The 13,033-nt window shown below is 45.9% G+C and overlaps 1 protein-coding gene across 1 annotated transcript in view; it reads right to left on the reverse strand.

Moving 5' to 3' along the window:
- Window positions 1-7,281: 7,281 nt before the first annotated feature.
- Window positions 7,282-13,033, reverse strand: part of lig1 (ligase I, DNA, ATP-dependent) — a 44,205-nt gene continuing 38,453 nt past the window's right edge. The window contains 3 exon segments of the mRNA XM_035169826.2: window positions 7,282-7,472; window positions 11,399-11,491; window positions 12,856-12,999. Of these exon segments, the coding sequence (XP_035025717.2) occupies window positions 7,398-7,472; window positions 11,399-11,491; window positions 12,856-12,999 (312 nt within the window). The 3' untranslated portion in view covers window positions 7,282-7,397.

Here is a 13,033-nt window from a genome sequence, read left to right on the forward strand (position 1 = left end):
GCCCAAACAAAGCCCCGACTCTTCAGGCTCGCTCTCTTTCTGTCCTCCCTCTCTCCAGATTCCTGTCATTTGCTGATGTCTAGCACTTGGAGACAATGGGGAGAGAGGGGGACAGGGGCCGACTGGTGTTTGCCCGCCTGTCAATGGCGCTTTCTTCCTCTGCGGCCTCTCCCTCTTCGCCTCGTTTTCTCCTCCGGGCCCAGACAAAGCTGCGTATTGAAAGTGAAGCGCCCACTCCTCTCTTTTTCCAGTAGCACAGACAGCGAGAGTGTAGGGGGAGACCTGCTATATATAGATGGGTTGATATCAGGACAGGACAAGTCGCGCCGACTGAGAGCGAGGCAGCAGCAGATACCGACGCAGGGCGAGAGAGCGAGGTGCACAAGGAGGCAGCGTGTGCACGAGCCGACACGCAGGAGTGGAATTTCGGCAAAAGCCTCATTTCTGGAGGCCTCATTCCATCATTTTGTCACTAGTCATAAATATGCATTCATTTGGCCACTGGCACAGTAAAAGTGAATACATGCACAAATTAATGGTGTGCGGTGCTCCTCCAGCTTCAGCCAGTACACAGGCTGGATTCACTTACACTCAACATGAAGTGTAAACCATATCAATCATAATTTGACTCCTCCTACCCCCTCAGGAGCGTGTATTTGATGAGTGAGAAGAGGAGGAGGTACTCGACGAGGAGGCCCACTCCATCCACTTCACTCTGTGGTTTTATTGAGCAATCCTTATCCAGGTTTTTCCGGTGCTAGAAATAAAAGCATCTCCTGTGCGATGGAGCTCTGGGCCAAGACAGCGGCAGAGCATTTAGCTGCTGATCAACTTTTGCTTACATTCGAGACCAGGACATAAATTCCCGGCACTTATGACGGATTGCAACCGCTCATTCGTCTTAACACCGCACTGATGGATCAGCTGAACAAAATGGACCATCTGCCAACTTGTTGGCGCCATCAACTGTCTAAGCTTTGGCTTGAAGGTCTAAATTGCGACATCCTTAACAATTATGGCAGATCCTGCCTTCGGGCTCCAGAGAGACAGGGGGATTCTTTATGAGCCTGGCAGGTGCAGAATGTGGCAAGCGACCAAACTCGTCAGCGGCGTGTGATGGTGGCAGCAGCAGTGGCTGAGCTTGGCAGCAAGAAACTGTATCACATATAGAGCGAGGGCCCCCGTTCCTTGGGCTGGCAGTGATATTGCACACTAATGTAGGAGAGGAAGAGTTTATCTGCTGCTAAATTATACAGAGAGGAGGAGGAGAGGGGAACAGACAGAGCAACCGGGATCTGTAGAGCCATTTAGAGATTTTTGTTAAGTTATACATGAGCCTGCAGCCGCAGTTTAGTGTTATTCAGGTGGACAGGGCTTCATCAGTCGGTGTTATTAGAGATGACTGAATACACAAAGCACCTCAGGCTTCACCCACTGTGTGAATGTCTGCCTGTGTAACTCATCAAGCTCGTTTCCAGGGGCTGAGACAGTGGCCCTCCGCTGCATTCGGCGAGGGCACGTCGTTAGACACCCGTGGAAATTTACAGAGCATATTTTCTCGTGATATTGTAATTTCCTTTGACGCAGAATAATTTCCAATGGGGATGAAAAAAAAAAAAGGAAAAGAGCCAGGCACACAGTCGAGAGACCGTGGGATAATCATAGTCTGGGAAAGCATCCCGACTTGTAGATGTTAGGGGCTCTTGTCAACTCTATCCATGTCTAATTTTTCTGCTATGTTGAGTGTGTTTGTCACAGTCGAGTGCAGCCGTGATCACAAGGCAGGCTGGCAGATGTGCAGGGGGGGGGATGTCTTCTTCCAAATGTTGACGGCTTCTGTGAATGGAGAGCGCCTCTCAGACGGGACTGCTGGAGGGTTCCTCGGCGGTCAAGAGGGGACAAAGAGATGCACGCCACAGAGGGCTGGTTCACGCAAAGGTCATAAGACTAATGACCGTCGACGATGATCCAGTGGAGTGCACGGCAATCATACCCCCTTCAGCACCAGCCTCCCGTTGTGGGCCACAGTGAAGCGTCGACAAGTGGGTAACAAACAACCGCCGCCATCATAAACCAATCATAAAGTGGTCTCGTAAATGACTGGATGGGCTCGCAGTTTGGCTGCAGGGGCTGGATAATCAAGCGAAACATATCCACGACCAAATGCAGCAAATGAGCCGTGGCGAGCAATTGGCCAGAAAACTATCAGAAGTTAAACGCTGGAGTGCAGAATTAAATATAAATACAGCAGTGTTTTTTTGCCATCTAGGTTCCTAATAGGACACAGGTCAGCAACCTGCCGCCAAGAGAAGCTCAGTCGGAGCCACTCAACAGCATCTGAATACAGTTATTAGCATCTGGAGCGGTGATTCCCAACGAGGGGTCACTGGTCATTTAGTCATTTCCATTCATCCGTCATATATATAACGCGTTTCCTTTGAGGGGGGGGACTGGTGCCAATACACCCTGGACAGGTCGCCAACGTATCGCAGGGCAAACACGTGAACTAAGTTAGATGTTTGAGCAGAGAAGTTGAAAGCACGGACCTTTTCCACTGGTCAAAAACACTACTCACATCGGGCCCTTGTCTGCGATGGGATGGATACAATCAACATTCACTTCCTGGTCAAATGACTCTGAAGTAAAGACGGGTTTTTATTGGCTCTGATCGGCCATGATTGGAAAAAAAACACCCGCTAATTTGGCAAGATGAGGTGAGAGAGCACCCAGTTTTCCTTTCATGACGCCGAACATGACGTGACACGAACTTCTTTACTGGCAACGGGCTCGAAGTCCATTGACTTTTATTCCCCACATCTATAAAACCCACATATACTCGTTTGGTGTAAAACAAGTATTGGTTTTGGCATCTACGTATAAACAACAGGTCTCTAGGCAAACGCTTCAAAATTCCACCTTTAACTTCTAGTGACAAAAACCACGGGCAGCAAATGAAATCACGACTCTCGTGTTGAGGAAGCAAAGGACAAAGGTTGATGACGTGGTTATAGAGCCAGTCCCCAGAAGAAAGAGGGGTCAGGAAAACAAAGTCTTTTCTTGTGTAATCAGGAGGATTCGTTGGCACGGTCACATAAACTGGTTTAACTGAGCTGATGAAGTTCTCTGATGAGTCACACAGCACATCCAGTTCTGACCCTCGTGTTGAGGACCTGAGTGGAGACCGGGGGACGAGGGAAATCATATAAAAAAGGGCCAAAAAAACAGGGGGCCTGACATCATCAAATCCGAAAGGTTACTGGCCAACGCTCGGCGCTCCTGCTCAAGAAAAACATTATTGATATTCCGTGGGCTGGGCCGGGCACAATAGCCGGGCCTGTCCCTCCCTCTCTCCCTCATGGCCTGGCATGGCCGAGATGTCACAGAGAGCACCAAACAAATGGATGGAGGGATAGAAAAGGATGGAGGGATGGGGAGGAGGCGGAGGAGAACAAACGCATTGTTCTCCGGGTGGAGAAAGGGGTATTGTGAACAAGACAGATAGCTCATGTGGGAGAAAGGGGTGGGGGGCTGGGGGGGGGGCAACAAAGGACAGAGAAAGGTGAAACCTGGCAGTTTTTTATAGATGCCCCTTCTTCTTCACGAGCGTCAGAGGTAATCCATAACCCTGCTTTAGGGGAGTCTTCCTAAAACTTTAAAGAGAAACACAGCGGGGACGAGTCTTCAGCTCAGAGAAGACGTCCTCAGCTTCCCTCTCATCTGTCGTAACATCAGCTCGGGGGGGTTTTGTAGAAAACCTTTCCCAACACGACCCTTAATCACATTTTCACATGTAGCGGAGCACGTTTCGACGGAGCCCACGAGCAGGTAGCTGCAGCCTCCTCCTCCCGGCGGGACCTGGTCTGAACGGGTGACTTGATGTGAACTAACAGCCCAGCTGTTCGAACACAGGCTGGGACCTCGAGGGGCGATGGAGGGCTGCTGTGCTGCAATGCCCTGCAGGCGCGTGATGTGCGCCAGCTGCCCCCCTCAGTAAACATCAATGACACACACACACACACACACACACACACACATATATATATATACACACACACACAACCACGGGCCGTTAACCAGGCTCCCACACTGAGATGATAAAAAAAAGAACCCCATTCATACATGTACAAAAGGAAACAAATAAAAAAATGTCTCAGCGTGCAGGGACTTGAACCAAACACAAAAGATACACAAAGATTCAAAGACCTTCACACTTCCCTTCACTTACACAATCCAACGTACACAAATTAGGCAAAGAGGTTTGCCGCATTCAACCCTCAGAGTAAATCAAAGCCCGGATCATACAACGCACACAATATGGAACCGAATTCATTACATATTTGCATTTTCAATATTTCATGCTCTGGTGCCTGTTTGATTTCCATTAGGGACTTTTCCATCCCTCACACTGGCTGTTTCAAGACAACTTCTAAGGCAACAGCTGACAAGTGATATTAGAAATTCAGATTCAGTAACATCAGCAAGTCCCTTGTTTGTGTTAATGATGTCCAAGACGAGAGTGAGACGTAGAGGAGGTAAGATGCACATGTAAAGAACAGAGGCCGACTGATTTTTTTTATACATACATACATACATACATATATACATAAATATACATATAACACATACATATATACTGTGTATTGAAAAGGAGAAATGACAAAGATTTGTGTCTTTCTTAATCCCTTATGACAGAGAAATGTGATTGTAAACAGGGATAACAATATGTCTGTGAAGGTTCATATCCCCGATGAGACCAGAGACCATGTTGTCATGGGATCACACCTTTGAATTACCCATGAGCACTTGGGGCTGTTGGATCTCGCCCACGTTAGAGTCTTAAACTTCCTTTTAACTTCACCTTCGCAAAGTTTCACGATTGTATCTTGAGCAGTTGTGCGGCTTTTATGTCGATAGAAGCTTTTCCAGAGACACACACACACCTGCCAACGTCTTCAAACCCGCCTCAGTGGCTCCAGCTGCAGTCGGTGTCTCCTGCAGCACGTTTATACACAACACACACACACAGACACACACAGGGTAAACAACACCAGCCTTGCTGTGGCAGCCAGTAAGAAAATAAGAGTACATAAAAAAACAGCAGCAGATGAAAAGGGCAGGCGAAGCTGGATTCTGAATTTCCATGATTATTCCACCACAATGGTATCCTTCTCCAACTCCCCTTCAGCAGACACAGGACACAGCCCACACACACAAATAATAGGCAAGCCACCAACTGTGCAGTATGCATACTTGCATACAGAGATGGCATAACAAGCAGCGGTCTCGCAGCCTCCCGAGTATCGGAAACACAAACCACTCTGAATGTGAAAACAGTGACAACGCGGTGCCACACGCTGCGTGAGTCACCGCACAAGTGGGAACATTTTACATGCAAATATCCTGCAGACGTTTCCAAGCGCTTGATGTCTGGCTCCTTGCAACCGCACAACCGCCAGCGCCCTGCGATTTACTTCCTGCGCCGCGTCGTGTTAGGTACAACTTCCCCGCTGCGGCTCTGGAGCAAGGCATTAACTGATCACCTGGTAAACACCCCCCTCCCAGGATTAGAGCGAGATTAGGGGTTCACAGCCACGGCTAAGAGCTGTGAGGCTAAATCCTAATGGCAGCTCGCACAATCACAACCCACTGATGTCGTACTGCCGGTGTGTTTACCATGAGTTTATTGCAGCATGGACGCAGCCGTTTGTTAATTAGCTTCTACACAAAGTACAGATGAGGCTGATGGGAAACGTCATTAGCGCTGCAGGTATATCTGATCGTGAACTTTACGAGAGGAATTAACATATCGACTCCTCCGTGGTCCTGCAGGAGAAAGTCGGGGGATCAGCACAACGATAACATTCATCCTGAGGGGGGCATGAATGTGAGAGTGCCCAATATCAAAGTGATGAGTGCAGCGGCTGCCGAGAGATTCCATGTGCGAGCCTCACGGTGGCATTAGAGGAAAGGTCAGGAAATCACCTAAGCCTATGGTGGCTCACCCTCTTGGGACCATGAATCCCCCACTAAATGTCAAGGTAGTGCAATTAACCGAAATACTGGACAGTGAGAGAGAGAGAAGGTCCCAAAAAAGTGAAGCCAAAGAGTCTGTATTGCCCCCTGGTGGCTGGTTGCGGTGTGGATCATGAACCCTGCGTCCTCCATGTTAGTGGATGGGTCGAAATAAAAAGTTAATTTTCTCAGATGGTTTACGGGAGCTCTTGTCGCAGTGATTTATTTCTATGCGTTTGTTTTTCAATGAGTTATTCTTTGCTATAAAATCAGACGCAGACTCTGGCTCCAAATGACGTCTTCGGCCCAAGATCGCTTTGTTTTTCTCCTGGATATTTGACTTGTATTTCTGGGCGGTGGGAGGAAGTGGAGATGTGTCGTCCACCGGTATATTCAGTCCCTGTGGAATAAGCAAACAGCTCCACTTTAATGCTGAGAGTTAGTTTCTCTGCAGCGTAATAAAAAACAGTTCTTTGGGTCTCTCGTGCAGATCTGTCGCCCTCGTATGAGTTGTACCTGCGCGCCGAGCACAACTCAATCATTCAGCGTGTGTCAACAAAAGGAATTCACAGATACTCGGTTGTTGTTCGTGCACTTAATGAGTTTCTTCAAGCTCAGAGAGAGAGAGAGAGACAGAAGCACAGACACTGGTTAAATCTCGACTCAGCGAACACTCGCGTCCTCTCGCTCGGCATCACAGGAGCAGAGGAAACGCACAATCCTCCTCGCTCCTCCATTAATAACCGTCCGTCCTTGGCTCTCAAACTGACCCCCCCTCCCCTCGCTCCCTCTCGCCTGCCTCCACACACACCCAGCCGCCTCTGATTGATTCAGGCTGGACAGTTAGTGGATTTCCATCATCTAATGCAAGCTGTGAGTGCTTCTCTTTTGTCCTGCTGTTTGAGCAACTGTCAGCTCCGGCGTCTTTTTCTGCTCCTAATAACGTTTCTGGCAGCCGGCAATCTCCTTGGCTTGTCCTCTTATTGAGCCACACGCGCCTAATGCACTTTTGCCGCCACCTTTTGAGTTCTTCAGCAGAAACCTGGCCAGGTGAAGGGATTGGTATGCGTTCCATACATTTCATGTTTTGCCGGGCGGTACTGCACAGTGAATTTTTGATAGAGATCTATTACGGTGGGGAGATGAGAGTTCAAAAATTGATGTGCTCCATATGCAGCAAGATATTTACACAACTTTGGCTCGGAAAGGAAAAATCATAGCCGGTAAAGGAGCAGCTTCGATTCGTCAATAACACAAACAGCCGGGAGCTTAAAACTGGAAGGGGCCTTTATTTTCATTTCATTACAACAAGAAAGAAGATATTTACAATTACAATGAGATTTGCCGATATTTATCTATTTTCTCCGGCTGATGACTGCAGATGATCAGTAGTAGTCCTCTGGGTCGGCTTTGTCCCCCTGATTCTGAATCTGCTGCTGCTTCTTGTACAAATCAGCGATCTGCAGCACATGAGATGGACAGAGATCGAGCAGGGGGGGGGAGGGTGGACGGAGGGAGGGAAGAGAGGGGAGGAGAGAAGAAGATCATGAAGTAAGGTCAGTAACATGAAGAGGAAAAGCTAAAAATAACAGCTTGATTATTCATATCCTGGGCTTTGAAGTCAGTGACTCCCAGCTGCCGACTGGGAGACGGAGGTTGCGATCACTGGAGCTCACCGGGGTTCGGTGGAGGGTGGTGGGGGGGTGAGGAGGGGTGAGGAGGGGTGAGGAGGCCCGACAATGAATAATGTGTGAGCAGCGAGTCCAACCACTCTCCTCAGCACCAGTACAGCGGAGCGGCAGCACAATGAAACATCCCATTGTTTCTCCTGCACAGGATCAAGGCGACGCTCTGATCCTCAGCTGACTGAACCCAAGACGCTCTCACAGTTTTCCTTAATTGAAACTTGTGTTGTTCTGACCAGAGTGTGTCGGTGCATCTAACACCTGAGAGAAAGTGTAACTCAATGCAGTCGATATTACGGCTTCGGCTCTAACAAGCACAAGCCAAGACTCTTCCGGCAGCAGATGGCTGCTCAAGTCGGTGAAAACTCACATTATGCTCCAGCTCACATCTAATGAAGGCGGGAAATAAAGTTTGGGCTCAGGTAGAAAAAGAGAAAATCCAGACATGAGCTGAATTCTTTCAGTCTCATTAAAACTCAGAGTTTCCTGTTTGCTGTTAAACAACAACAACGCGCTCGTCTGATATCGGGCTTCCATTTTTAAACAGGAAGGTGTTTGTGTGTCGATCGCAGTTTGTTCAACCAGGCTCGAGGTTTGATGCTGGCGAGTGAGACTTCAAATTTTTAGTGGCGCCTGGAGACGGTTCCTCTAACAAAGTGGTGGAAGGTGAAACAAACCAGAGAGGAACATGTTGTTTGTCTGGCTGGAGGCGGGCGGCTCGCTGGTAGATTGATTTTTATGTACGATTGATAAAAGCACCCTCCGATGTTTTAGTGCGTCTCGAAGAAAGCGTGATGTTATACAAACTGCCACTTTCAGACTGAAAATGGAAGAATTATCTCTCGGTATTGAGGTTTGTCAGATTTGAGCCCAAACAATTTGATGATTTATTTCTTGTTGTTTATCAAACAAAAATGCAGAACATTTGCTTTTTACGGCTTCAGAGTTGGAAGGATTTACTGCAGTGACATGTTCGGGGGGGGGCTTATTGTGATCAGCTTTTCTTTTACATCTATTTCTCTGATCTATAACAAACCAGACAATTAATCCATTAGCAGAGAAGATGATTGTCAGATTGATCAGTTCTGAGAATAATCCTCCACATCAGATAAATATTAGGCCACAATCACACACCGTTTATTCCTATAAATCAAAACCTCAACAGAGAAAGTTTGACTTCATTTAATATGTTAAAAATAACAGCAAGTTTTAATTACCCACTAGCAAGAAGATTAACGTGTAATAAATTTGGCTGCAGTTAATGACTTTGATCTTGATTAATCATCACTGTAACTGTAAAATATCAGGACAAATTCAAAAAGAAAAATCTAAAAACTAAATTATTTGACTTTATTCTTAATAAAAGAGCTGGAACCAGAATTTTTTTTCTTTCAATTTGAGTTATTTTTCATTCGATAAAATCACTTTTAGAGACGATTGTGAGAATGTTGATTAATTCACCGACAGAAAAAAATTTCTATCGTTTATCAAGTAAAATTTCCAAAATACTTCTGGTTCCGACTAAATAAATTAGGACAGAGAAGCTGAGAGTAAAGAGATAAATACTTAATTTATCTTTAAGGAATCGATGCTTTTCTTCTATTTTAAGTGAACGTGAATCAGCCTCTGCAGAAGCAGTTGAACAGGTAGTTCTTTATCTTCAGTGTGATTTGTGCACTGACTGGTGATTCAGTTCAGTTCGGTTGAGTTATGATAAAATGATGATGAGCTGCTGGGGCCACAGGCAGGTCAGCGACAAGCGAGGAAACATTTAGAATAAATAACATCTGAACAAAAGGGGTGATATTTAATTTCTCTCTTTGATAAACGGTCTCAAAGACAAGTGAAGTGTCCATTAGACCACAGGAGGTTCCATGTCCAGTAGAAACACAGGCTCTGGTTGTTGTGTGTGTGTGTGTTCAGGTGGAAGCTCAGTTGACCTGCACATCTCTACTGTACAACCACTCCCACAGTTTGCTGCATGACCATATATCTCCCTCACTGGGCTCCGGAGGCGCTGCTGCTGCTGCCCACTCTCCCACAGCTTCGTGCTGGGACGTGCAGCGAGAGGACGCAGCATTAAACAATGCTGGTGTAAAAAAAAAAAAAAAAACCTCCGTCCTTGTGGTGCTGGTCACCCTTGAAATTTTCCAGGACGCCTCTTGTGAGGTGACCGTGATGATGCATCATCTCCACACGACACTTAAAGTAACATGGTCCGACTCACATGTGACAGAGTTTTCACAGAGTCGAGCTGTTTGACCTCGTGCGCCTCACAACACGCTCATTTCATATGTGATGCTTTAAATGTGCATCTGACTTCATTCTGTACTTCACTGCACTGATGGATTCACATCACTGAGGTTGGTTCTGCCCCCTTCCTTCTGTTTGTGGATTTATTTGTCTGCAGGATTTCGCAAAAACTATTGAATGGATTTCCATAAACTTGGTGGGAGGATGGGACATGAGCCAAGAAGAGCAGGGGCTGAACTTGTCACATTCTTTTACGATACAAGATATTTCTTTTGACTTGTTTGGCTGGGGTGGATGTATGAGAAGGGCAATTGTACTTTTTCCACACAGGCTTCTTCCTGCAACGGGGACTCGTCTCTACATAAGAAGTCCGTCCTTGTACCTGCCGACCGGTTTGTAAACGTCAGGGTCCACATCGCTTACCTCACATGTGCGTAGCTCCTGCCTCCCTGACCTGCTGTGGCCTTCACGCCTGTGTGTGTCTGCACCGCCAATCACGCTGCTGCTGCCAAGAAGCCAATGTAGGCTGTAATTATATTATGTCAATAAGTTCACAGATCATTAGTTGAAGGGCAGGAGTTTTTCTGCTGCTCGCTCTGGATGTGGGTGAATATGACGGCTTTCAAACACAATGTCCAAACACTGCGCTGTCGTGTGGACACACACGTGTGCGTGACGTGTGCGTCCACACTGGTTGTGTTGCAGCTGCGTCCCTGCTCCTGGCAGCTCAGCCGTGTGTTTAAACATTACAGAAAGCAGTCGTGAGATTTCTGTTTACCCACATTCAGAGCGAGCAGCAGAAAACTACTGCCCTTCACCTAATGATCTGTTAACTTATTGACATAATATAATTACAGACTACATCGGGTTTTTGGCAGTGGCAGCAACGTTGGCGGTGCGGGGACACGCACACAGACACACACACGTTTCAGCAGCTCAGTGAGGAAGCCGTCACACACATGTGGGGGGAGCAGTTTGGTCAAAGAAACAACTGCTGTGCGTCCGTTCAGGCTGAATTCACCTTTGGTTTCTATGAATACAGTTTGATATTTACTCTCGGGCTTTTCTTGATGGTGTATATTTACTTTTGTGTGATTCCTGTGCAGCAGTTTTTCCTCCAGAGCTTTTAACATTTACTTGTTTTGTCTGTTGCCTCTGGATGTTTATTTGTTGACAGTGAGACAGTGAGAAACGTCCTTGACGAGTAAAGATGCATGTGATGTCAGCAGAACACAAAAAAACAACGAGCAGGAAGTTTCATTATCTGCTGTCGACTGATACTTGTTATTTAAGTTGTTTTAATGGACATGTGAATGTTCATTTGATGCTAAAAAGATAAAATATTTTGTCATTAGTTGAATCAAAACAGGGGGAAATTAAAATTAATGAGTAAAATTGGAAGTCAGACGTCCCCCGACCCGTGTCCCAGTGCAGGTGATGTGATTTACCTGAGCTCCAGACGTGGCGTCCTCTGGTTTTTTGTCGTCTCTGATCCGGAGGAAGCGAGGGAACCGCAGTGAAATGCCCTTCACTGGATCCACCTGAGGACAGACAGCAGGAGAATGAGTAAACACAACAGTGCCACTGATACATGTCATTGATTTGTCCTTTGGGACTTGTACCGAAAATGATAACTAACAGAGGTGTGTTGAAGTTTTTGAGTGTCAGGCCTTTAAAGCTGCTGAATCCCTTTAGTTCGAGTCTTTCAGTGTTTCTGTTTCACGGCTTTCTCCTGAAATCTGTTGCAACTATTTGCTGAACATCTAACAGCCTCATGAGCATTAAAAAAATCAAAGATCAAATACTTACTAAAATAACTTTTACACAGGTAAAACTACAGCTGCTTTTAAACATTCTGCACATTTTTCTGAAACTTTCCAAAAGGGCTGTAAGTGAGAACACAAATGTCAGAGTCAGTTGCTTCGCACATTTTCTAAAACGTTTCCAGCCAGTTCTCTGGTAAAATGTCGAGAGAATGTCATTGTGAGCGGAAGTGAGCGCACAGCACGGACATTTCTGGGAAATTCAGGACAAGCGAGTTGTTGTTGACGACGTGAAAACAAGAAAAAGAAATAGAAATATCTCTGGATGAAAAACACAGACTCCAACTTGGAAAGACCAGAGCTACTGATACAGTATGAAGACTGTGAGAGAAACTACTCAGCAGGAACTGATATTAACAAAATGTGATTAATTGTGAATTTCTGGTAGAAGTTACTTCATCACACTGAGGAAATACGACTGGTGGCTGATGTCTCACACCACTAATAATGTGTTAGTGCTGAAATCTTTAATAGACCATATCATGTCCTTTAAAGTCATTCACATCATAAGTTAAAGGAAAAAGTTGTGGCAACATTAATTTTTAAGACCTAAAATAATTTGACGAATGACCCGTCAAACCGAAACCTGGTGTTTCAGAATATTTAATGACTATACTTCTCATTTTTCTGAAGAACGGTCTCAGCTGTTATAGAATCTCATCATATTATCTCAAATCCAGGCGTTTGAAATCTAAGATTAAGATTTAAGGTTTAACGGACAACTTAAACTCTGAATTTTACAAGCTAGCAAATAAAAAAAACGTGCAGAAATAGTTTGTCTTTCTTCATATAAAATTTTAGGTAAAGTATATATTTGTCTGTCTTGGTGCCATTTTCTCGCTACGAGGATTTAAATGATGTAATAAACACGTTGCGCGGTGGAAGTTTGTGTCCAACGTGCAGCCGAAACCTCGAGGTAATAAATACGTATCTGTTCCATTAAACCCAGCATCTTTTACAACATTTTTAATAACTCAATTAAGAAGCACTAATTGTGACTTTTCATTACGGGCACCCGACCATGACAGGCAGAATTTATCAGTGGAAACACATGGAGGGGGGGGATTAGTAGCTGAACTGACCAGTCCCATGGCGGCCTTGTAGATGGGCGACAGCGACAGGTCGGCGCACTTCACCTCCCAGACCTGCATGGCGTCGAGCCACACGTCGGGCTCCGCTGATTGGTCGAAGCGGTAGTAGGCACGAGGTTTGGGCAGAATGTGATCCTGGAGAAAATGTAAAAAAAATAATGACATTCGT

This window comes from Hippoglossus stenolepis, chromosome 11, assembly GCF_022539355.2.
Source record: "Hippoglossus stenolepis isolate QCI-W04-F060 chromosome 11, HSTE1.2, whole genome shotgun sequence".
NCBI classification, from domain to species: domain Eukaryota; kingdom Metazoa; phylum Chordata; class Actinopteri; order Pleuronectiformes; family Pleuronectidae; genus Hippoglossus; species Hippoglossus stenolepis.